Here is a 27,273-nt window from a genome sequence, read left to right on the forward strand (position 1 = left end):
TCATTGGCAAATATCTTCTCCCGTTCAGTAGGCTGCCTTTTTGTCTTATTGATGATTTCCTGTGCTGTGGAAAAACTTTTAAGTTTGATGTAATCCCATATGTTTATTTTTTCTTTTATTTCCCTTGCCTGCAGGGGTGTATCAGTAAAAATATTACTGAGGGTTATGTCTGCAAATTTACTCACTGTGTTTCCTTCTAAGAGTTTCATGGTTTTAGGACTTACATTTAATCTTCAATCCATTTTGAATTTGTGCTCGTATATGGTGTAAGTAGGTGGTCCATTTTCACTTTTTTTGCACGTGTCAAATTTTCCCAGCACCGTTTATTAAATAGACTATCTTTACTCCAATGTAAATTCTTACTTCTATTGTCATAGATTAAATGACCATATATGGATGGGTTTATTTCTGGGCTCTCTATTCTGTTCCATTGATCTATGTGTCTGTTTTTATGCCAGTACTACACTGTTTTGATTACTATAGCCTTGTACTATGATTTGATGTCAGGTAGCATGATACCTCCAACTTTGTTCTTATTTTTCAAGATTGCTGGGCTATTTGGTGTCTTTTATGATTCCATATAAATTTTCGGATTATATGTTCTATTTCTGAGAAAAATGTCCTTGGTAGTTTGATAGGAATTGCATTGAATCTATATATTGCCTTAGGTAGTATCGACGTTTTAACTATACTAATTCTTCCTATCCATGAACATGGTATGTATTTCCATTTATTTGTATCTTCTTTGATTTCTCTCTTCAGGGTCTTATAATTTTCTGAGTACAGGTATTTTACTTCTTTGGTTAAATTTATTCCTAGGTATTTTATTGTTTTTGAAGTAATTTTAAGTGGGATTGATTTCCTGATTTCTTCTTCTGACAGTTTATTATTGGTGTATACAAATGCAACTGATTTCTGAGTATTAATTTGTATCCTGCTACCTTACTAAATTCATTTATCAGTTCTAACAGTTTTTTGGTGGAGTCTTTGTGATTCTTTATATATAGTATCATGTCTTCTGCATATAGTGACACTTTTCCTTCCTCCTTTCCAATTTGGATGTCTTTTATTTCATTTTCTTGTCTGATTTCAGTGGCTATAACTTCGAGAAATATGATGAATAGAAGTGGTGAAAGTGGGCAGCCTTGTCTTGTGCCTGATCTTAAGCGGAAAGCTTTTAGCATTCCCCATTGAGTATGATGTTGGCTGTGGGCTTATCATATATGGCCTTTATTGTGCTGAGATATGATCCTTCTATTCCCACTTTGCTACAAGTTTTTATCATAAATGGCTGCTGGATTTTGTCAAATGCTTTTTCTGCATCTATTGATATGATCATATAATTTTTATTTTTCATTTTGTTAATGTGATGTATTACATTAATTGATTTGCGAATATTGAACTGACCCTGCATACCAGGAAGGAATCCCACTTGATCGTGGTGTATGATCTTTTTAATATGATGCTGAATTCGGTTTGCTAGTATTTTGTTGAGGATTTTTTTCGTCTATGTTCATTAGGGATATCAGCCTGTAATTTTCTTTTTTTGTAATGTCTTTGTCTGATTTTAGGATCAGTGTATTCATGGCCTCTTAAAATGTGCTTGGGATCCTTCCCTTCTTCTGTATTTTTTGGACTAGTTTGAGGACAATAGGTGTTAATTCTTTTTTGAATGTTTTGTAAAATTCACCTGTGAACCCAAGAGTTCCAGAACTTTTGTTTGTTGGAAGCTTGTTAATTACTGATTCAATGTCTTTCTTTTCTTTTTTGTTTTTTTGCTGTACTTTTTAAATAAAGATTTTATTGGGGAATGGAGGGAGAAGAACAGTGTTGGGGAAGGGGACCAGCCAGGTTGTTGTTCTTCAGTCTTCATTGTGGAAGGCGCCAGTCGCCATCTGGCTGCCCGTCGGCAGCTTGTGGCCTCTAAGCTCAAGGTGCTGTGTTCAATCGTAGCTGTGGGTTGGCACAGCCACCATCCCATGCAGGAGTCAAACCCGGCAGCCTTGTTGTTAAGAGTGCACGCCCTATCCACTGAGCCATCCTGGCGGCAGCTCAGCTCAAGGTGCCGAGTTCAGTCTTAGTTGTGGGTGGGCGTAGCCCACCATCAAACAGGCAATCTTGTTGTTACACCAGCTGAGCCATCCTGCCACCTGTAGGCAGCTCAGTGACAGCTCAGCTCGGGCACAGCGTCATTGGCCCATGTGGGAATCGAAACGGCAGCCCTGTTGCTCGGAGCTCACACTCTTAAACCAACTCTTAACCAACTGAGCCACTCGGCCGGCCCCCTGATTCAGTTTCCCTGGTAGTAATCAGCCTGTTCAGAGTTTCTGTTTCTTCTTGGTTCAGACTTGGAAGATTGTGTGTTTCTCGAAATGTATCCTTGTCTTTCAGGTTGTCTTAATTTGTTGGCACATAGTTGCTCATAGTATTTACTTAAAATTTTCTGTATTTCTGTGGTATATGTTGTCACTTCTCCTCTTTCATTTCTGATTGTATTTATTTGGGCCCTCTCTCTCTTTTTCTTGCTAAATGTTTTTCGGGATAAGTGTTTGTCAATTTTAACTTTTCGAAAAACCAGCTCTTGGTTTCATTGATCTTTTGTATTTCTTGTTTAGTCTCTATTTCATTTATTTCCACTCTGATCTTTATTTTCAGTCATTATTTCTTCAAATCTGTTCTCAATCCCTCGCTCCTTCTCTTCTCCTTCTGATACTCCTATGATGCGTATGTTGTTGTGCTTGATGTCGTCCCACAGGTCTCTTAAACTATTTTCATTGTTGTTGTTTTTCAAAGATTTTTATTGGGGAATTGGGGGAGGGGAACAGCGTTGGAGAATCGGGGACGGGGAACAGACAAGTCCTGTCTTTTGTTCTTCAGTCTAGTTGTGGAGGACGTCGCATCACTGGCCCATGTTGGTATTATCGTTGTGCTCTTCCCAGGTGAGGCAGATCAGTCACCAGCCACTGGACAGCCGCTTATGGTGGCTCTAGGCAGCTCACACTGGCTGCCGGCCAATCACGCCCCCTGTCAGCCACTCACGGTAGCTTATAGCAGCCCACTGCCACCTATGCTGTCACCCGCAACTCACGGCAGCCCAGCTCCAGGTTGAGTTGTTGTTCACTATCTTAGCTGTAGGGGGTGCAGCATCTCTGGCCCTAATGTGGGATAAGAACTGGGGCCCTGCTGCTCAGAGCTGGCGTCCCAGGCCAACTCTTAACCAACGCGCCACTCGACCAGACTTATTTTCATTGTTTTTTATTCTTTTTTCTTCTTGTTGTTCCAACTGCGTGATTTCTGCTATTTTATCTTCTAAATCGCTGATCCGATCCTCTGCTTCATCTAATCTACTGGTGATTCCTTCAAGTGTTTTTTCATTTCAGTTATTGTATTCTTTAGTTCTAACTGGTTGTTTTCTCTTTTTTTATCATTTCTCTATCCTTCTTTATGTCCTCCTTAATTTCCTTAAACATCCTTTTCATCAGTGTTCTAAACTCTGTCTTGGAAAGGTTGAATACCTCTGTTTCATTTAGTTCCATTTCTAGAGGTTTCTTCTGATCTTTTATTTGGGACATGTTTCTTTGTTTCTTCATTCTGGCTGTCGCTCTGTGACTGCTTCGATGTATTAGGCAGATCACTTATGTCTCTCAGTTGTTACTGGGTGATCTTATAGTATATGTCCTTTATATTCGGATTACACAGATTCCCTATTCTCCTGTCCTGTGTGTTCCAGAGGTGTTGCTGTTGACGTTGCTCTTTAATTGGTTTTGGCTTGTCAGATGGTGGGATTAACCCTCAGACTGATTAAGTGGGAGAATTAGCTTTACTCACAGTGTATGAGATGCTGTGTGGAGGTTGATCCTCTCAGAGGAGGCTTGGTCACTGTGGGTTCTTGTGCCTGTGGAAAATGTCCTTTGAGAATGCCACTTGTAGATTCAACCAGGTAGTACTCTGTTTTTGTCCAACACTGGCCTCTGGGTGTATTGGTTCTGGTGTCTCTTGGGTGGGGCTCCCACTCAGAGCCATTTCAGACCTGCCTGTTCCTGGTCTGTAGCTACCCAGTAGGTGCCTCAAGGCTGTATGCAGTTGGCTGCTGCACGTGCTGGACCTGGGGTCATGTGGGGATGGTCTCTGTGTGAACTGAAGCTGGCTTTCCCCTATTTTGATCCTGAGGCAGCTTAGGAAAAGGCCCAGGGCCCCCTAGGCCTGTTGCCACCTGTCAGATGCCAGTAAAGCCTACCTATTGAAAAAGGCTTTTTAAGGGTATGTGTCTGGCTATTTGACCCGGTGTTGAGGGTGCCTCTGAGATGTGGCACTAGCTTGGCAGGATGGTGTTCAAGTGAATTATGCGACGTGATTGGTAGTTTTTAAGACGTTAATGCAGATCCAGCTCTTACACCAATTCCTGACCTGTGAGCCCCTTGTATAGCATCCCAAGGGCACTACAGCCAGCCTCCAGCTCAAGCTCACAGATTCACGAAAGCTGCTCCTGAGTGGCTGTGGTGCAGGTTTGTGGTCACTGAACACCACGAAGATGACTCCAGGGCTCTGCAAATCACCTTCTGTTGTAAAAAAACATTTTCCACATTTGGTGGGCGTAGGGCCAGTCAGCCCAGCACCCCGATTGCCCTGGCAATGCAGTCGTAAGTGAGAGAGGTTGTGTTACAGGGGCATAAAGGCTGTGGTCAGTAGTATCTACAAATTCAGTGTAGTCTCAGCTCTTGGACAAGTGCTGGGCCAAGCCACTTCACAAAACAAAAACAAAGCAAGGCAACCCAACAACACCAAACAACAAATACACTCTCACAGAAACTCGATAAATAATGATCAGACAGGTGAAACAAAAGTATATAAAAGAGACAAACACAAACACAAAAACAGGAGAACCAGACAGAAAAACAGTTACCAAAGCAATAGCCAGATAAATAAGTCTGAGAAACAATGACAAAAACAAAACAGATGAAAGAAGGAAAAGGAACAAAAAGATGAAAAAGAAAGAAAAAATATAATAATAAAGAAAAAAAGGGGGAAGCAAAAAGGAGGAAAGAAAATAACAGGCTCTGTGCCCACTTTAATCTGCAGACCACTTGCTCAGCAATAGAGTCTCTGGGCAACTCAGAACCAGCTATGTTGGGGGGAAGGGCTCAGTGTGTCATGCGCCAGCGTCCCTCTCAGGCTTGCAGTGAGCTTCCCGCAATTAGCTGCTGTGTGCTCTGGAACTGTGCTCACCGCCAAGAATCCTCACAGGTTGTTGTGGGCTGCCTGCTGCTGCAAAAAACCCTCTGTGGCCTGCAGAGGTAGGAGCCAGGGACCAGGGGCTCAGGGTGCCCCCGGCAACACAGCTCTAGGTGGGTGGGGCAGGCCCCCAAGGCACCACAGGTTGTGGTCAGTGGCCCCCACCAAGTCAGAGCAGCATGCACTCCTGCACAGCACACACAAACGTGCCAGGAATGCCCCGTCCGGATCACGCAGGCGAACAGCTCCTGGCCCAACATTCCCAGGAAAACTCCCAGCCTCAGCCTGTCCCAATCAGCCGCTAGCAGATCAGGCTGAGCAGCCCGCCACCCAATCGCCAGCCTGGCAAATCAGCACGTGCAGTGCAGAGACCCAAGGCGGCTCGCGCACTCCCGGGTCTCAATGAGCAGCCTGTTAGAGCTGGAGCACATCAGTCAGGCATTTCCCTGGCTATGCAGCACAAGCAGTGTGGAGGGTGAGGACCCAAGGCCACATGTGTGAGCACACACAAGCACACCTGTGCCAATTCCACCAGACCAACGCAGTCCCGGACTTGAGCCTCTGTGGGAGGGCCCAGCCCTGAAAAAATGGTGCCCTCCCGTACACTACTCATGTGCAAGCTCCACACCAGGGGAACAGTGGTCCCAAAACCCTCCAGCCCCCGTGCCAAAGGCACTCAGTTCAGTCCTTCCCGGAGGCTCTTGGGCCTCGCTCACAAAGCCCCTCCCTCCACCAGGAACCAGGTGAGTGCTCACCAGCGAGCGAGTCGGTTTCCCGGCTCCACTGGTTCTCCAGCTGCCCTCAGCCTCACCAAGTTGAGCAAAGAGAGTCCTCACTATTTTCTACTTCCATCTATCGTGGGACTCCTCTTCCCGGCAAAGTAACTCTGGGCTGGTGAGCGCGGTGTGGGGCTGGAGGGTCTCTCCCCCAACCGGAGAAGCCTCTCCACCACTGAGGTGTCCCTCACAGGGTTCTCTGTCCTCTGTCTGTAGGCCTGGAGTCAGCTTGCCTCACACCTCCGCCCCTCCTACCAGTCTCGACATGGCCTCCTGTTTATATCCTTCATTTAGAGGTTCTGTTCATCTAGTGTTCGGGGGACTTCCAAGGTATAAATTATTTGTAATTTCAGTGTGATCCCAGGAGGCAATTGGCACAGCATCCATCTATTCCACCATCTTACCGGAAGTCCCTCAGCTATTTATTTAGCTATGTGATCTTAGGCAAATTACTTAACTTCTCTGAGCCTCATGTTCTTCATCTGTAAAGTAAGGATATAAACATCTGCAAGCTTATTAATGAAGTCTCTCTCTCTCTGTCTGTCTGTCTCTCTCTCTCTCTCTCTCTCTCTCTCTCTCTCTCTACCTCTACACACACTCACACACACACACACACACACACACACACAAATACAGTACCAGGAATGATATCCAAAGCAGTTTGTAATTCCAATCCTTTCCTAAAAACAATTTATATTAACATACACAGTTGAATATTGATTAGTAACTTGCCCTATTTTTAAGACATTTTCAGAAAAACACTTATTTACAAAGGCTTAAAATATAGTTTATGATCAAGCCAAAATTTGTATCACAGGAGTAATTTAATTTCAAAAAATGTTTCTTTAAATAATCCGTGAAATGTTTACTAAAGCAGGAGCTCTCTAAATGCCCCTGCTGAGCCAAGAGTGGGTCTAGTTCTAAAACAGGGAACAAGTGGGCATATCTGGATGGAGTTTCCATAAAGAGGCATTGGAACCATCCAGTTCTGGACAGCCCTTGCAACAACTCTAACCTGTAAGAAAAGAATGTGGCTTGATGGGGAAGGAGATTTTTTAAAAAGGGAAGGAATGGAAAGATAAAAAGAAGGGCACCTAACATCTCTCTGCATTTGCTACATTTACTGATCTTTCACCAGGAAAAGAAATTATCTTACTTAATACACATCCAAATTGGGAAGGCTTTTCCCAGCGATACATTGCAGTTTGGGCTCTGGGAAGATTGCCTCTTCCCATCCTCTCCAGAAAGCTGCCTTGGGACTAATTGTGACAATTGCAAATTGACCCTTTTCTCACCCCCCAAGAAAATTCTCTGCTTTTAGCACGTCTGCCTCCCTTGACCTGCCCTCATCTTGAGAGGTTTAAGCCAGAAACATTGCTCCAAGGCAGAGTTCTTTGACTCCATGACTTGGCATTTGCGTGTGCCCCGCCCCCCTTTTTTAGCCAAGTGGCCTTAAGGCTTCATTCTCAAAATAGCTTGCCAAGAGCCCCTTGTTTATTGTACATTTCCTCCCAATTCCTTCCTTCTTGTAAACCTTCCTTCACTTTTAGTGCAGTCTTTGATTTTGGTGGGTTTAGTTATCGCAATAAATAAAAATGCCCCTCAAATAATTCCTCACTGCAATGTCATGCAAATCACTGCCCTCATTCACCTTAGTGTTTAAGCAGCTGTGTATCATTCATTGCCAAGGTACTAACAGATGATGACTGCACCGAAAGGGATTTTTTTCTTAAAGAGCTTGAGAAAGAAAAAAAGTTGCTCATAAATTGTTTAGATCCTGAAAAGGAAAGTCGGACATTTTCTGTGGCTGATTACAGTAATTAAATAAAAAAAAATTAGGGGGGGGGTGTAGTGGGGGAAAGAAAGGTCTCACACTGTGAAGAAAACTGTGTGGCTTCCGGAGATTTTATATTCTTCCCGTAAGGGCAGAAAGAGCTTAATCTAAGGAAGATTTTGAATTAGACATGAAATCATATCAAGGCTCCACTTACTGTGGAACTTGGTTAAGTCAATTCGCCCATCTGCACTTTTGTTTATTTATGTGTAAAATTGGGAACAAGATCTACTTCGCAAGACTTCTGTAAGGATCACGTGACATAACGTACACAAAATCGCTTCAGTACATAGTAAGAGCTCATTAAATGCCAGTTGGTGCTACTGTTGCTTCTCAGATTGGGCCATTCGCTCCTCCAAAATTCCAGAAACTTTGTTTTCTACAGTTTAACACCCTCGGCTGCAAAAGGATGAGAAGATGCAACTTTTATACCTGGGGCTCACTTATTTAAACAAAAACCCGCTTCAATCTTTAGATAGGCAAAATACACTTAACTGGTGGCGGGACCCACTTTGAAAGCACCCCCACCCAATTCTCACTCCAGTGGATTGTGGGAGGTGTAGTCCCGCGCTCCAGTGGCTGGAGCACAGAAAAGCTGGTAGGAAACTACAATTCCCAGGAGGTGAAGTAGCGGGACTATTTTCCAGTCGGGCGGTAGCGCCATGGGAGGGAATTGGCAATCTCTCTGCCTACGTGGGACAAAAGGGAGGGTTGGGGGAGGTGTGGAAAACCTGAACCTGAGCCGCTGCCGCCTGAAGAAGATTTGGTGGGAGGAGAAGTAGAGGGGAAAAGACGGGTGGAGGGTGAAGTGAGGAAGGCACCTGGGGCGCTGCTCGCGGCCGGCACAAAGTTCTTGGCGATGTGGCTGAAGCCTGAGGAAGTGCTCCTGAAAAATGCGCTGAAGCTGTGGCTGATGGAAAGGTCCAATGATTACTTCGTGCTGCAACGGCGTCGGGGCTACGGGGAGGAAGGCGGAGGTGGGCTCACAGGTAAGCTGTGTCCACCCCCACCCCTTAGGGCTGTGGTCGCTGGTACTTAAAAGGTGGTGATAACAGCCGTCGCCACCCGCCGCCCGAACCATCCTGAAACCTGGGTGGAGGGACAGGGGTTCTTCTCCCGCCACCACCTTTCCATTGCCCTCTCCGAGTGCTGAGAATGCCTCACTGGACCAGCAGTTGCTCTTTGGGTGGGACAGGGAAAAGGAGATGTTCTTTCTGAGGCCAAGTGCCAACCCTGTCCCTTCCCATGGGGGAGGGGGCTGATAACGAGTGTTAGAACTCGACCGGTCGCATTTAGCCTGGTGACTGGGGCCAGTTCGCAATTGTGGACTTAACTTTTTTCACAAAACCCACTATCGATAATCACCACCCTGAGGAGTGTAGGGGGTGGGCGCTGAGGGGGTGGGAGGATGGTGAGAAATTACCGCAATCACATCCTGAGGGACAGGCTTCAAGAAAGAGATTAGGGAGGTTGGGGGGAGAACGAAGGAGAGGACCCAGAATTTCTGACCTCTTCCAATTTAGCATCTTTTACTTAATCTCCAAGTTTTCAATCCTTGGGATCCCCACTCAAAGTAACTGTCGTAATTTATTTCTGTTTTGAGTGGCGCTGCCCTTTCTGTCAAAGCCATGGTTGTAAGCAAACCAATTAAACAAACAGACGTTTAACTCTTCCCGCTTAATCCAACCTGCCTTCAATTCTTTGATTTACAAATCAATAACTGTGCCTTGGTCAAGTGTTTTGAAGCCATCATATAATTTTATTTTGAGACCACGCGTCTCAGGCAGGGCATTCAAACTTTTAGGCAGTGGGGAGACCAGGTCTCTTATTTGTGACAATTACTAGTTTGGTGATGTGGCCTGGAAGTGCTGGACCAGGCTTAATTTAGGCAGCGTGATGTAGCAAGAAGAGAGAAGAATCCGAAACCCTGCATTTTAGTCCCATTCTCATCTCTTGTTGAATGACATTTGACAAATTATTTCATTTATTCAACCTTAAGTGCCTACTATGTGCCACATGGCATGCTAGGATACAAAGACAATTAAGATTCAGGTCCCTGCCTTGAAGTGCTCATAAGATCTCCTAAGAATGAGAAGGTGGGGTTAGGGGGAAGTAACCAGTAAACCAGGCAAATTATAATTATAACCAGTAACTAGTAACAGGTAAATTATAATTAGAACCAAATAATTGAAGGATTGGATAAAGGTTCATGTAAGAGATTACGTTGCTTTTCCTCATATGTAATATGGTGTCTACCTCATAGAGTTGAGAAGATAAAATGAAAGATATTAAGTGCCAAAGCAATGTATGTTGTTAAGATGTGGTAATAAACATGTGCCGTTATTTCCTTTTTTTCAAGCCATCCCCAAGGTGAAGAAAATTCTGAGGTTCTACAGGACATTTTTTTAAATCTTGCAAGACCGATTCATCTTATCCAGCTTCTAAAAAGGCCCTCTTGAAAATATGGCAGTGAAAAATTGTCTCGTTAAAATTGACATTTTGTCATTTTCTGATTTTTAAAAGTTGCAAGTGCTGTTTTGTAGAGGAATATTTCCATTTAATAGATGCATATATTTTCCAGATTTAAATTTGAGAATCAGTGTTCATAATCACCCAGTGATATAATTTATCCTGTTGAGTCCATTGAGAGCAGGGCAGGATATATTTAAAATAGATCTTACAGCTCCATGTTACAGCATAATATTTTGGTTCCCCATAATTTTACTTGACCAGAGTTTTTCTGGTGCTCTTGCCCATATTTACCCATATTTGCCCACATTAAGAAGTGTATTTCGCCTTGTACAACCCTGTTCCTGGAAAATAATAGGCAAATCAGATTCTTGAGAATCAAATCACTGTGTTGTATTAAATTTTTTTTTAATTTGTTGCACATTTCCTTTAAATAATCACTCCTTGTTTTCTGTGGGGTTTTTTTTCATTTGACATGTTTTCTTAAAGCATGGACCAATTGCACCAGTTTCTTTTCTCTATCCCACCCACTCCCCTGAGATATGCCTGAAGAAATAAATCAAGATTTCTACCACACATATATGTTGAGAATAGCCATAGGCCCAATTTTGTGGTCAGTTTATATCTCTGCATGATTGTTTTACCTGTAGTATTGTCAAGATGCTTGAAATTACCATGTGAGAGCTGCCACTATATTTCATGTAAATTAAACAATGGATAAGAAAGAAGCAAAGATGTTTTTAAAGTTTGGGGTTGTTTGGTTTGTTTTTGTTTTGGTCTAGAGCTAAAGTGTGTGCTGATTTTCATGGCTGTTCAATTACTGCATTCTTACTTAAAATTGTGAATCCAAGAGCTTTGCTCTGCTTTACCACAAATCCACATTTGGATTAGCTCTCACGGAGTTTGACTGTATGCCAACATAATCTTGCCTTTGCCCATTTTGTGTTCTAAAATCTAATATGCTACTTCTTTAAAAGATTCATTTATACATTTTGTTTAATGAAGAAAAGATAATGACCATCTAGAAGTGTTAATAGTTGTACTTTCTGTAAGATTTCACTTTTTTGCCATGTGGTAATTAGCAATAACCACCAGCAATGTAATGACTTTCACTGTAGAGTTGTTGACTCTAGTTTGTAGTTTGTTTTTTGTTTTGTTTTTTCTAATAATGGAATCGGGCAAAAGAGAACCCTGTTATGGTTATAACAGGAGACTAGTTGGGAAGTTAGAATTCACAGGTCCTTTTCTAAATTCTGAAACACGTCTAGTGGCTATCTGGTAGATTACTTACCATTTGCCAAACTTTATCTTACTTAATTGTACTTGTTCACAACAGGGTGGAATATCTTGTGAAAAAATTTGTTATACATAAGATTATTTTACAGATACAGTGATTTCTTTCATTTAGAGAATTTCACCAATCTGGATTTTTGCAGTTACCTTACATTATCCCTTGTTCCCCCGGCCTGATTAACGGTAATGGCTCTTCTGTGCCATCTAAATTTAGCACCAGATTTTACACGATTAAAAATAATTTATGCATATTTGGCTTACTAAGTAAATCAATTTGCTCTGCTTGGCAAATGGGAGCTACTACATGAGTGGAATTATGGGGCTACGTTCTATTAAGTACTCTAGTATATAGGATTTAGGAAGATCTGCTAGTTGGAAACACAGTGTGATTTGCCCTCCTCAGGGGTTACCCTATGAGATTTTCTTTTTAATAGGTTAACTATAAACCACCACACACAAATACGTAAATATTCCACCAAGTCCAGTGATTGCACTTACCCCATCAACCCTGCTTCCTTTATCTTCCCTGATTCTTTAATATCTTTATACCTCTATTCAGTTGTAATTGGTTTTATAGTGGCTTTTTTTCCCTCATCTGTACAATGGAAACAAAACTTATCTTCCCTACCTTACAGCATTATTATGTGAGTCAAGTGAGTTTTGAAACCTGTGAGCAAATATATAAATGTTTGATATTCATTTCTCTATTATAAAAGGAGTAAGATAGTAAGTGCCATTTTCTGTACATGAAAACCAAATGAGGATCTATATTTGTACCATTTTCCCTAGTAATTACTTTTCCCATATTGTATATAGAAATTGATTTGGAGTAGTAACATTGAGTATGTCCAATATGCAACAATATCACTACAAAAGCAAAACACTGATAGTTAATCATTCAAGAATTTTGATATGATAGTGATTGTGCATTTATGTTTATAATCAGAGTAATGCACAAAAACTAGAGTAAAATATCACAGCAGCATTTCTTTTTGATCTATGATTGCCCCAAACCTAGAAATTCTCAAACATAGCTTCTATAGATATAAGTATCATTTGTTGTCTTAATGAGTGGTATTGAAGAGTATGTAAAGCTTTAGTTATCTTAGTTATATTTTTCAAAACATAATACTTAAAGAAGAAATAATGATTCCACTGTTGAAAATATATGCTTCTGGTGGACAGTTGTGGAAGGACTATGGATGTAAGGTAAGCTAAAAATTAAAATAAAATATAGGACACTATAATGTTTGCCATGCTGTTACATGAGTACATCTATGACATGGATTTTATATTACCATTATGTTAGAAAATGTACCCAGTTTTCAACTTTTTGCTGCTGCTATGGAAGCACAAAAGGAAATGTGATGGTACAAGATATGTTGATTCAACAGATAATTACAAATGCCTTCTAAAACCAAACACTGTTTTAGGAGCTGGAGGTAACAGCAGTGAGCAAAACAAAATCCGTGTTCTCATAGGGCTAATGTTTTAGTTGAGGGATATAAATAAACAAATAATATATTATATGGCTGGTGGTAATGAGTGATTTCAAGAGAAAAAAAAGTAAGGTATAATGATAGAGAGGGGAGGGGGTTGGAATTTTAGATGAATTTGGAAAGGGAAGTTCTCTTTAAGGTGACCTATGAGCAGAGACTAGAGGGACAAGCAGATATTTGGGGTCAGAGTGAATATACATAATAATTTCTAGGACTTTTACTGTGAAGAGAAGCATAGAAATGGGGGTGGTAGCTGGCTACTGTGCTGGATGTTTGGTATACAGTGGTAATGAAAGAGAAGTAGTCTTACCCTCACAGAGTTTATAATCTGGTGGGACAGACAGATAATAAGTAAGCAAACAAATCTGTAGTTACTGTGGTCAAAAAATAATATCAGTCTAGTTTTTTTTTTGTTTTTTTTTGTTGAGCCATCCTGCCACCTGTTGGCAGCTCAGCTCGGTCTGGGACTCGAACCGCTGTTGCTCAGAGCTCAAACTCTTGAGCGAGCTCTTAACCAACTGAGCCACTCGGCCAGCCCTATATCAGTCTGGTTTTAATGGCTTCTAAGTAGTTATGAATAAGGGGCATTTCAAACCCCCAAAGCGATTTTCCAAGGCCATCTCTGGTGTTATGCTTATCAGATGTCCTGTTAAATGATACAAAGATTTCCTAGAAGCAGTGATTAATAACAATAGGTGGTATTCTGCTGGCAGAATTCCTGTGTGACATCTGTGGTGCAACTTTCCAAAGACCAGTTTGGATTGTTGTTGTTGTTTTTTTAAATTAAATCGTTCATCTATGAGCAATAACATTATCTGGGATGTGGTGGATACAACATTCTAAGTGGGAGAAATAATATGATAGTATAAAAGCAAAAGAAAATGGCAGTTGTTGAGGACTTAGCAAGTATTCTAGATTCATTTATTTATGGTTGAAAATATGAGACTCAAGAGATAGTGCCCTTAGCAACTAGAAGATGCTGAAAAGCAATGACCTCATCTATGGAAGATGAAAACCTGAGGTAGAGAATTAAAGGGACCTGAGAATTAAACCTTTGTTATTTTTGGTCTCCACTGCTCTTTCAACTCCAGCCTAGTCTTTTTTCTCCCTTACTCCAGTATAAAGAAGTGAAGTTTTAACACAAGGAATAATCATATATGTTGATTTTTATCATTATATTAGTTGTCCTCTTGTTTTAAACTTACCAAAATAATAGCCAGCCTTACTACTTCTAAATGTTTTTAAAGTACTGTACTAATTCATTTATTCATTTGCTGCCACACTTGTGTGTTGCTTTTCACCTACCTAGGAATTCAGATGTTGTATTTTGTTTAATTTTCTGTGGACTACTCTTTTTGTACATGGATGCATAAGTTTTAAAGTATAAGAAGGTGCTATAAATAAAGATGGTAACAATTCTCATAGTTCCCTATGTTTTAATCTTTAGAAATGTAGCTGGGTTTGATTGATAGGTCATGTATTGTTTTTGTTTTTTGGGGTTTTTTGCCCACATGCCAATGCAATCTGCCATTTGTAGCGTCAGTTATTTCCCTACATTTTAAACAAATCCTTTAATGAGCAAATATTTCAATTAGGGAAGGAAAGAAGTGCTTATATATTTCCAGTTTCCAAGTAAATGTCTTTAAAAGAATGTATAGAGAGGGGAAACAGGAAAAAAGAAGAATTATTAACTGTTTTCCAAAGCTCTTAGTATAAAGTTGGCAGCTTTCAAAATGCCAACTGTGGCTATTTGATGATTCTAAAATAAGCATTCACAGCTCTGTTTTAAGGACTTAGATCTGGTGGCAAAAGCAATAGATTTAGGAAAACCCACAATCTCTACTGAGAACACTACTTTCTCCTATTTGAATGTATTTCCTACTAAGTGTGTTGGCAGTTTACTAATTAGTTTGTTCATGAACATTTAATGAAGTTGAGATTATAAAAAATTCAGTAAAGGTATACTTGTTTGGCTTTGTCAACATGGCAATTTATGACAAGATACAGAATCCACTGTAAAGTTCCAGCAATCATTTCTATGGCCAAAATTTATAATTGAACATTTTACTTAGAGTGGAAATAAATCTTGTTTGTAATTAGGAAGTTCATTTAAATGATTCTTCTGTGGCTAGAGCAGTGTTGCCTTACACAGTGCCCTCAATCTAGTTTACAAGCAGAAAGAGCCACTTGTCAAACTAAAGTGTACTAAACTAGCACATTGATAATAAGTGCCATTTTCAAGCCATGCTGTTTTAGTGGCCTCTCCTCCAACACTCAGCCCTTGGTCCTACCTGATCATCATTTTCATTGACATAATACAAAAAAAGGAATGTTTATCAAATTTGCAGGTGTCTGAAAATTGAAAAGGACAATTAATACCAAAGATCAGTTTTCTCAACACTGGCTGCATGTTAGATTCAATTGAGAACCTTTTAAAACAAACTAAATGATGCTAGAGTATTTATGGGTAAAGTGATATGATGCCTGGGATATACTTTAAAATAGTCTAGGAGGGGCAATGACAGAAGACTGACAAAATGTTGATAATTATTAAAGTTAGGTTGTGGGCACATAGAAGATTCAATATAGTATTGTCTTATTTTTTTTATATGTTTGACATTTTTTATAATACAAAATTAAGGGGAAAATATAATACCCAGGCCCTACTCCAGATGAATTAAATTACAATCTCTGGACTTTAGTGGTTTGAAAACTTGAGCTTGAGTAGTTTCAAAAACACCTCCAAATGATTCAGTTTTGCAGTTTGGGTTGAGAATCACTGTCATAGAAGATAAAATCAGGATTCAGAAAGATCTTTATAAGTTTAGAATGGTCAGTTGAAATCAGTGAGATAAAATTTAACATGAGTAAATAAATGTACATTGCTTTTAGGTTTTTTAAAAATCAACTGTATAGGACAGAGTACCTAGGTTGGTGCTTGATTTGTGAAAAAGATGAAAGAAGCTTAGTTGATCACAAGCTTAGTATGATAATATGATTTAATAGCTTAAAAAGCTACTATAGTATGATCTTAGACTGCATTAACAGAACCATGAAGCCCACAGTATAAAAAACCTGCAATTGTCAGACCATATCTGGTATTCAGGTTTGAATGACATATTTTATAAAAGACTGACAAATAGACAAGGGAATGGTAGAAGAACTAATAAGAGGTCCAGACAATCTCATACAACAAAACAGTTGAAAGACCTAGGTATATTTTAAGCTAGAAGAAAATAATAATAAACAAGGGGAGACAAGATAGCTATAATCACATTTGAAGACCCATCATGTTCAATAGAGTATAGTGTGTTTTGTATTGCCTCCAGATTGCAAAGAAGTAGCATTGTATTTATCCTAAAAAAGACCTTGCTTGTTTTAGAGTGAAAGAAATAGCTTTATTTTTTCTAAAAGGTTAAAAAATGTTTATTGTAAAAATTTCAGGAAATATGTATAAGTATAAAGAGAAAATAATGATCACCCCATTATCCCACTGCCCACAGATAACCACTTTAACCAGGATCAGCTAATTGTGGGGCCCAGTGCAAAATGAACAAGTAGGGCTTTCTGTTTAAAAACTAAGAATTTCAAGATGGTGACAGCAAAGCATTTAACCAAGCCATAAGGGCCCTTCTGAGCATGGGGTCCTATGGGCAGGTCACAAGCCCATGAAGCCAGCCCTGACTGTAACATAAGGATATATATATATATATATATATATATATATATATATATATATATATATATATAAATCCTTTCATATTTTAGAAAGCACTTTCTAATTTATAGAAATTCCCAACAATATGGGCTGCCTTGGGAGAAGTAAAATCAAGTTATAAAGGAAAGGGGAGGCTTTCTGTCAGGGATAATATAGGGTAGATGAATGTGCTGGACATTGGGCTACATGACCTTTAGGATATCGTTCATCTCGAAAGTCAGTGGTGCTATATCTCTATTCAGCCGAAATGAATTGGTTCTTGAACAGTAATCATTACCTGCAAATTGCCTATTTTTTTTAAATCATAGAACCTTGCTTTTTTGTTATCTTGCTATGCTGTTTAGTAAAAAGTATTTCACATCAATGATGGTGGTAAATTTCCTTAAGAAGTTTGATGTTACTGGTATGACAGGATGCTCCCAAAACCCTATCAACCTTTACCAAGGCCTAGAACATTGGTACCTTACTCAATTACAGACATTCAATGGATGATTTGAATTTCTTGATATTTTTAAATCTCTTATTTTCTCATGCAGCTGAGAGACAGTATCTATTCTCTTTCCAATTTACTGTAGCTATAGAACTTCCCATGAGTAGGCTGATTCATGACCTTGGATGTTCAGGCTGTAAGATGGTAAACCTCTGTGTATAATGGAAAAGCAGCCGAAGGTTGTCAGCTTGTTTTTTTGTACTTTTAGAACCCAGACGTTGGCACATATTAATTCCTGAATGACTTGCAAAGACTTAACGATTATAGCTTAATGTGCTGCAAGATTTCCCCAAGTGACAAGAAATGTATTCTAGAACTAGCTTCCCAATTATTTGTTGCATAGTTTTATACTAATTGCCTGATTTAATGCACTTACACAAACTGAACAATTTCCTTTGTACCTAGTGTACGGCACTTACCTTGTAAACATTTCTGCTGCAAAAAGAAATGACCTTTCCTGCCAGTAATTTCGACCACTTTGTCCCCAGTCTCAAAACTTTCTGTCAGAGAACTAATGGTTTTGATATTACTCAGGAATGATTATCTGTGGCCTCTCCATTCCTCTCTGCCTCCTTACATGTCCACACTCCCACTAGTATCTTTCAGAGTGAGTCAAACTTTTCTTTATCTCTGTTCTTTCTCCTGTTCTTCTAATATTTATTACTTTTTCTAGTGTATGTAAATAAGGTAATCAGATTAGAGCTAGTTTCATTTCAAATGTGGTAAAGGTAAAATGATTTTCCTCACAAATTTGAAAATATTTTTTTGAAACCTTTTTTGGAATTTAGGTTCTTGGAAGGCAAATCTAACAGCTAAAATAGTGCTGTGCTTAGTAAGTGCTTTTATTTGACGTTATAATTGCTTTATTTTGACAATTTTGTTGAGTTATTATATATATATATGTTTATGTACGAGGTCAGACAATTAAGTTCTCGAACTAATCCTAGAAAAAGTGCTACATACCTCATTGCTGAATATCACTATGGTCACCTTCGAAGAACTCCCCTTGGGAAGCTATGCACCGATGCCAGCACGTAGTCCACCCTTCAAAGCAATTTTGGAACTCTTTTTCTGGAATGGCCACCAGAGCTGTTGTCATATTACCCTTGATGTCCTGAATGTCATAAAAATGTCTTCCTTTCAATATTTCCTTTACCTTTGGGTAAAGAAAGAAGTCATTGCGGGCCAGATCAAGTGAGTAGGGAGGGTGTTCCAATACAGTTATTTGTTTACTGGCTAAAAACTCCCTCACAGACAGTGTCATGTGAGCTGGTGCGTTGTCGTGATGTAAGAGCCATGAATTGTTGGTGAAAAGTTCAAGTCGTTTTCATCCAACTTTTTCATGCAGCCTTTGCAGCACTTCCAAATAGGAAACTTGGTTAACTGTTTGTCCAGCTGGTACAAATTCATAATGAATAATCTCTCTGATATCAAAAAAGGCTAGCAACATCATTGCCGCAAGTTCGTGAACTTAATTGCAGACCTCGTACACAGTCATACACTTGATTTCTATTTTCAACCTGAAGAAAGTTAACCTCTTTTGGTTCTGTTTTTTAAACAAAGTCTTAATTCATACAGTAACCTTTTTCATATCAGATAACTTCTTTTCTCTATAATCTGCACATGGTGCCATTGCCAAATCTTTTTTCTTGATATTTTACCCCCACTATCAAAATCCTCTGTCAGGTTGCTGATTAATATTATGCTGCTTTTGTGACCCCTGTTTTTAGTTTTTACCAATTCCTACATCCACTTTTCCACCCTTTCCTTTTAGTTGAGCCAAATTTCTCTTTATCTCTTTGTTCTATCTCCTACTCTTCTCATTTACCTCCCTCTATGCTTATGATAACTTCCTACCTCCCATCTGCCAACCTACCTATATTCTCATTCAAAGCTTGCTTGAAATCTTAACTCCTTTTAAGTGGGTAAAGACAGGAAAATAGCCAAAAGTCTGCTTTATAAATGACTTAATTTTTTTCTCAAAAATCTATATGCTAAATTAAAGAGAAATGTCTCATAAAGCAAAACCAACACTCAACCAATCAAAGCTTCCAGAAAAGGAAGGTCGATTTATATATTTCAGCCATTCCCATTGATAGAGTTAAAGTCAATAAATTTTGCTCCTGTTGTGTGCAGCAATATGTTAAAAGTTAGGGATACAAACCCAGAGGTAGAAGATGTGGTTATTGTCCTCATAGAATTGATAATCTAGGTAAGGAGATAAGCACTTAGTAAGTAGTTATAACTAGCCTAATAATTAAAATGATAGGTTGTGTTGTATAGACTTTAAGTGCTGTTAGTATCAAAGAAAAGGAAGGCATTATTGCTTGGGGTTGCCAGTGAAGACATCATAGGGGAAATGGGTCTTTTTTTTAAGATTTTATTGGGGAATTGGGGGAGGGGAACAGACAAGTTTCTGTCCTTTTGTTCTTCAGTATAGTTGTGGAGGACATCGCTTCACTGGCCCATGTTGGTATTATCATTGTGCTCTTCCCGGCTGAGGCAGATCGGTCGCTGACTTCTGGAAGGCTGCTCACGGGGGCTCTTGGCAGCTCACATCAGCTGCCGGCCACTCATGGCAGCTCATGGCAGCCCACTGCAGCTCTGCTGCAGCCTACGGCGTCACCAGTGACTCACAGCAGCCCAGCTCCATCCAGGTTGAGCTGTCATTCACCATCTTAGCTGTGGAATGGACTGCGTCACTGGCCCTCATGTGGGATCCAAACCGGGGCCCTGCTGCCAAGAGCCGGCATCCCAAGCCAACTCTTAACCAATGCGCCACTCAGCCAGTCTGGGAAACGGGTCTTGAAGAAAATGTTGAATTTGAATCAGCTGGACTGGCCTAGAAGGCATGTGTTAACATTTCTAGGTAAAACGAGAATTGCTTAGCAAAGACCATAAGGGAGAAATTAGTTGGTTGTTTAAGAAAACAGCCAACTTTGTTCTAGTGAGGAGTAGCAAATATTATCAGATCATTAAATTGGAACTAATTGATCAAAAGCCTTGAATTCCCCATTGAATTAAGGATTGTTAAAAAGAAAATCCTTTTACCTAATTATTTTAATTAATCACAGTTTTATCTTGTTTAAATATCTAAGATTTTCTTATATAATAGTATTAGCTAACATTGAGTGTTTTCCTATGTGCTAAGCATTGTTCTAAGTATTTTATATGTAATAGTAACTCATTTTATTTTTACTATGCCAGGATTCAAACCTAGGTAGTCTCTGGTACCAGAATCTACATTCTTGTCTGCTATACACACAACCTTGTAAAGGAGGTATATAAGTGCTGTAAATACATCGTGAGATTTGGACAATTGAACCTGACTTATTTTATTGAAAGATCAGTTCCTGAAGTACTGCTCACATCGAAACACTAATATCTTCATCCAGAATATATATATTTTTTAACAGAAGTCTCTATAAGGAAACTTTGGGCTAGAATTTAAAAAGTAAATCCATTGGGTTTTGGGGCTTTTTTTTTGTCATATGAAGAGCTATTGATATTATCTCTTGTAAAATCCTATGTCAACAGTCTCTTTATTACAACAGGGCTTCTCGTTGGGACTCTTGATTCCGTCTTAGACTCAACTGCTAAAGTAGCTCCATTTCGCATTCTACACCAGACACCAGATTCTCAGGTTTACCTGTCAATTGCATGTGGTGAGTATGATTTTTAAAACCTATAATTCAAACAAATAAGGATACTAATAAATTGAATCAATGTATTTATGTTCCCCGGTTGTTTTGATTTAGATGTGTTAAATGTGCAACTCTACTTTGAGAGAATATGAATACTTCTAATTGTTTATTTAAAAATATCACAGATTATTGTGATTTTAAAAAATTGATTAGTGGGAGGCACATGAAGCATGTGTTGCAGCAGGGCTGCTTCTGAGCAAATTTTGGTCATTGCTACTGCTGTTGACTCCTTTCTTCAGCTTAATTCTCCTGCTTCACTTAACTCCAGGGAAGATGAGAACTTCCACATGAAATACTTTGTTTCATCTGTAATAACTCAGTTGAGGAGAATCAAGCCCAAAACATAAACATCCTCCCCTAAGAAGGTGTAAGCCTGAAGAATTGAATCTTCTTTAGTTACACACATACTTTCTTACAAAAGGCATCATTTTTGTGACAACCCCCCTCCCCCAATCTGCCACCCCACTCCCCTCCATATCATACATATCTATTACAATTCCTTTGACTCCACTCCCACACTATACCCCACAACCCGTGACTATATATATATTCAATTATAGTTGATATACAATATTATACAATATCAGCTTCAGGTGTACAGTGCAGTGATCAAGTCTCTACCCCATCCATGAAGTGGTCTCCCTAACAAGACACGTGACCATCTGACACCCTACAAAACATTTACAACATTATTAATTATATTCCCCTGTCTTTCACATCCTTGTGGCAATATATGTAGTAACTACAGTATTGTCACAGGGACAGCTTACTGTGTTTATGATGCCATTATAATGTTGGTCTAAATTAGAATCCCAGATTTTTGGCCTTTTTAATATTGAATGACTGCTTTTTTTCTCTTTCTTTCTCTTTTTGCCCATTCTCTTCTCAAGTAGATATACTTTTTTAAAAATTCATGTGACTTTTGGATAGTTCATATCTGTGAACACATAGCTACAGTATACGATTAATTTTTAAAGATGTGTGGCTTGTTTTTTGCTACTCCCTCTAAATTCCCTCAGTGTTGTTAGTGAATGTTTTCTTCTCACTCTCTTAAATTGAATGGCATTTAAACAAAATGAAGAAGACATTACACCTGCTGACATTATGAGACGTCAGTAACTTCGGCTTTAAATCTGGTTGGTAGAAATTGTTTAGAAAAAAATGTCCCTTCTACTTTCTATTTAAATAATGTTTATATAACTTATTCCTCCAAATTGACCTGATGCAGAAATATAGTAGTTACCTACTAATGAAGCCCCCTTAGACATAAAGGACCAAAATAAAGGCCTAAAAAATTTCCCATGGCTTTTTTTTTAGAAATATCATAAAACATTTTTATTGTGAACACTGCTTCATACAATGCAAAACTATTTACAATGTGTTGTTTTCATATTGGTTGATTTTACATCGTATATATACCCAACACATGTCTTCAGCCAGTAGCTTCAGCCCAGTTGCACATTTTCCTTAGACTCCATAGCCCTCCAAGGTCCCTGGAGATTCAGGAAATCTATCCACTTACATTCTCCTTAGTAATTATGGCGCGGCAGGCATGCCACCAAAATCATCTGTAGCCCAGAGACTAGCAATCACTCATATGTAAAATGTGTAGACTAGCTTTTTCTCCGGTAAATACTAATTTGGCATTACAATCCATTTCCAGCTTAAGAAATTGTTTTCAGCTAGGAAAGCATTTTTTTTTCTCAGTGGAACTAGAGTGAGTAGTGTGTTTTTCACACTGGAACTGAGTTATGATGTTTTTGTATATAAATATAGCATACTTTGACCAGAAATATAATTTCTTGTTAAAGAGTTTATTTGCCTTCACACACCAGATTGCTACATACATTCCCAGTTTTAATATACTATAATTAGCTATTCTAGTTGTGCTTTAAAATACCAAATATTATTTTCATTAGTGCAAAGAAAATGTTCCATTTGACTACAGTTGGTCCTAGAATTATAAACTCCATAATAATTTCTAGGAAGTTCCCTCATTCTCCAGTTTCATCATTTGTTTTTTCAGGCATGATTTCCAGGCTCTGGCATTTTCTGTGCCTGGTTTATTCAGTCCACATGAAACAGCAGCATAATGGATTTGTTTTAGGTTCTCTAAGGTCTGGTTCTTGGTGTATTTCAAAAGAGCCACTTGTTCCTTTAGGATGGTAATATTCAAGGTAAAGCTCTCCACTGCTTTTTGGAGTGTTTGTTCCTTCAAACCTTCCTTGGTGGCTATGCTGTGCAAGTGTTCATGGGATTCCATGGCTGCCTTCTGACACTGCAGCCTCTTCACACACAGCGTCTGCATTTTCAATCAAGGCCTTGAGGGATTGTACCATCATGTCGTAAGTTGTTACAGCCTTCTGTAGAACCTCAGGCATGATTCCCTGCAACTCCATCGTGGGATACTGCTCGCTGAGATTCAGGACCACCCGGGGTGTGTTATCAGGCCCCAGAAAGCAAGGGTGGGTAGGACACCACCAACATGTACTGCATGAGATTGGCCACAGAGGAGAGGCCACAGAGCTTTAGTGACACAACTGCATGCTGCAGTGGCATCCCGTATAGGGGGCTGGGCATTCTTGAACACCTCATCTACAGTTTTAATCCACAGTTTTCTCAAAGGTGTACATTCCCTGGATTTCTTTTCAGAAAGGCCCCTTTTATGAGGTTTCCCTCATCTTCTTCAGTTAGAGATAGCCACATGGACAAACAAAGAGGCATGTGCTAGGACCTCTCCAGTCAATGACTGCAGGGGGACATGTTGGTAGCCTGTCCGTAAACATTCAAAGGGAGTAGTACACTAAGCAATAAATTCACCTCCAATGTCGTCATCATCTAGTACTACAAAGCACTCCACGGCCAGTTCCAGTAGGTTGATTTTAAATTCAAGGCTTTCATCAAAAATGGGAGCATCTCCATTCTAGTCCACAGTTTTTGTCCTTTGTTCTGCATATTTGGCAGGGATTCCATGAATTTGCACATAGACATAAGGAGCCACCATGTCACCTTTGACACCTGATGCTTTGGGTTTGGGACTGTTGATTGCTTGAAAACTGAACTAAAAGGAAATTGATTCCAGGTCTAGTACAAAGCCCATGGAAAAACCTCAACAAATTCTTCCTTTGTGACTTCAGTATCAGCTTGGTCCTTGAATTTGTGCAATTCTTTGAAATTAAGCTTTGTTTTGCTAGTTTTTAAACCAGGATTGAGGTTTTTTGATACACTGTACCATATTACACAGAGTTACGTGTCCAAGGGTATCTACATCAATTTCACTAAACATTTGTGAAACCCAAGAAGTCCTCTTGTTGTGTTAGCTACTTTCTAATATATCAAGTGTATGTTTTCCATAAGAAATTAGATATTGCAGTCCTGGGACCCAGAAGTTCACAACATCTGCAGAGTTGACAACAAGATCAAGTGACTCATAATTCTCACCACAGATGACTAAAAACACACGATCTTCAGCTATCTGGTCAGAAATACAATTGGTGTGGAATATGTCTGTATTTTTTCCTGTTCTCACTTCCTTGATGGTTTTAATGTCAATCTCGGCTTTTTCAGAATCCTTAGATAGTTCTCACCTCAGCCCCTGCATGTTGGGCATCCAGTAAAATATACCTATGGTAAATACTGGAGTTGGAGAAAACCTTTTTGAGTTCTGAGCCCTCAGCCATTGAATTGATACAATCACTTTCAGTGCTGACCTTCTCTTTCGGCATGCTACTGAATGACACTCGTTTTTGTTGTTCTTTTCTGTTTTGTATCATCCTTGAAGCTGCTGCTCTGGTGAGGCAGCCACCTGGTTTGCTTTCCTGGGGGAAGGGCAGGCGGCCTGGCTAGAGGTCGGAGCAAGCTCTGCCATGGGGTCCCCTGGTGGGGCTGGCCTTGCTCTGCCCCGCCTTTGGCTTTCAGGGCTCCCTTGGCACTGAGGGCTGGGCCTTGGGAGGTGAGTAGGGCCCTGCAAGCCGCAGCCCCCTCCCTGCACCACACTGCTGCCGTGGGTGCCCCATGACCCGCCAGCACAAAGCCTCATCCCCAAGTCCCCTCCCATGGTTTTTATTTGTGGCTCATTAAAGTTATACTTGGTATGGTGACTTTAATAACATGAACGCGATTCTAACTGAATTGTAGGAAATAGGCAAGTTTGCAGTTCCAATACATTTTTAATGTGTCACCTTCCATATATCCTGAAACACTAAGAAGTAAAGATAATTCTTTTGATTGAGATTTGTATAATTCACAATGCTGGAGAAATCTTAAAGGTTTGTGGGTTCTATGGAGAGATTGATATAGAAATGTTCTTCAAGCTGAAGCAACCCAGAGCTAATTTATTTAATTAGACCTTCAATAAGCCACCTAATTCTGATTCAGCAGGTAACATGGATTTAACCCTGCTACAGAATTTCTGACCTCTTTCATGAAATTTCTTTTTTTAATTCATTCTTTAATTAAAGTTTATTGGGGTGACAATGGTTAGTAAAATTACATAGGTTTCAATTGTACAATTCTGAGGGGCCGGCCGAGTGGCTCAGTTGGTTAAGAGCTCGCTCAAGAGTTTGAGCTCTGAGCAACAGCGGTTCGAGGCCAGCCTGAGCTGAGCAGCCGCTAAGCTGCCAATAGGTAGCAGGATGGCTCAGCTAAAAACAAACAAACAAACAAACAAACAATTGTACAATTCTGTAACACATCATCTATATATCACATCATGTATTCACCACCCAGAGTCAGTTCTCCTTCCATCACCATATATTTGACCCCGTTTACCCTCATCTACCACCACCCTTCCCCCGTACCCTCTGGTAACCACTAAACTGTTGTCTGTCTCTATGAGTTTTTCTTTCTTTATTTTTCTTGTCTTGTTCCTTTGTTGCTTTCAGTTTTATATCCCACATATCAGTGAAATCATATGGTTCTCGCTTTTTTCTGTCTGGCTTATTTCGCTTAGCATAATAATCTCAAGATCCATCCATTTTGTCGCAAATGTCACTGTATCATGTTTTCTAATGGCAGAGCAGTATTCCATTGTGTATATATACCACATCCTCTTTATCCAGTAATCCAGCAAAGGACACTTTGGTTGTTTCCATGTCTTGATCACCATAAATAAAGCTGCAATGAACATCGGAGCACAAATATCTTTACAGATAAATGTTTTGAGATTTCTTTGGTATATACCCAGGAGAGGGATTGTTGGGCCATATGCTGATTCTATTCTTAATTTTTTTGAGGCACCTCCATACTGCCTTCCATAGCGGCTGCACCAATAGTGACTAGGTCTTTTAATTTAAGGGTGACTCTGGGCAATGGCTTCATATCTTCTGAAATAGAGTTGCCACAGTTGAAATTCACAGCAAGCATAGGATTTTCACGTGCATGCTGTTTACAGTCACACAGCTTATAGGCACAGTACTATTTTTTGAAGTCTAAGAAATAAATTATGTATATTTGTGTTCTGGTACTCTATATATTATCTTAAAAGATACTCATTATTTTAAGCAGTAGTTACTGGCAACTTGTTTTCAGAATTTTATCTTTCTCAAGTTGTATTTACTTTTCTCCTCTTTCATTAGCTATTTTATTCTTTTTATAATATTTATAATGAAAAATAGTGTTCATGCCCACATAGGGATGAAGTAGAGAACAAGTAATACTTTTTTATGATCATCATTTTTGAAAATGGGCAAAAATAATTTTATTTTACAATTTTATTAAACTAAGCTTGTAAATATCAAGAGCACTTTCATTGTGGAGTTTCTCTTGAGTCTTTTATTCTCTTTCATAATTAATCAGGAGCCAACAGAGAAGAAATAACAAAACATTGGGATTGGCTGGAACAAAATATCATGAAGACCTTATCTGTGTTTGATTCAAATGAAGATATTACTAATTTTGTACAAGGAAAGATAAGAGTAAGTGGCATGGATATAATTTGTAGATGAAATACAAAAATATTTCTCCCACTTATTTGATGATCAAAGGCTTCATGAAAGGTCATTGCTTTATTGGCACCTTTCAGGATTAGCAGAAGCACACATATGAATGTCAGAATCAGGGCTAAAGAAAATTGTCATCAGTGGTTCGTCTTTGGTGCCCTTGTGAGTTGTCGTAGGGATATTTTCATTTCACTGTCTCTTGAGTTTGGAGTTTGAACCCTTCACTCAATCAAAACAATATTTATCACCTGAATTTGTGGTAGCTCTTTGTGAGGCATTAGAAAAAGCCTAATGATAAATTTAAAGAAAATCTGCTCAC

At 39.4% G+C, this 27,273-nt stretch overlaps 1 protein-coding gene across 4 annotated transcripts in view; it reads left to right on the forward strand.

Annotated features, from left to right (window-relative positions):
* Nucleotides 1–8,539: 8,539 nt before the first annotated feature.
* TBC1D8B (TBC1 domain family member 8B) overlaps nt 8,540–27,273 on the forward strand; it is a 50,411-nt gene continuing 31,677 nt past the window's right edge. Inside the window, exons 1-3 of one of the 4 annotated variants that reach the window (XM_019661481.1) lie at nt 8,540–8,831; nt 20,866–20,976; nt 26,812–26,930. In XM_019661481.1, the coding sequence (XP_019517026.1) occupies nt 8,702–8,831; nt 20,866–20,976; nt 26,812–26,930 (360 nt within the window). In that variant the 5' untranslated portion in view covers nt 8,540–8,701. Of the gene's footprint in view, nt 8,832–12,787; nt 12,814–20,865; nt 20,977–26,811; nt 26,931–27,273 lie in introns of those variants that run through there. The other 3 variants (XM_019661482.1, XM_019661483.1, XM_019661484.1) reach the window with 3 other exon arrangements.

This window comes from Hipposideros armiger, unplaced genomic scaffold, assembly GCF_001890085.2.
Source record: "Hipposideros armiger isolate ML-2016 unplaced genomic scaffold, ASM189008v1 scaffold_350, whole genome shotgun sequence".
Taxonomy (NCBI): Eukaryota; Metazoa; Chordata; class Mammalia; order Chiroptera; family Hipposideridae; genus Hipposideros; species Hipposideros armiger.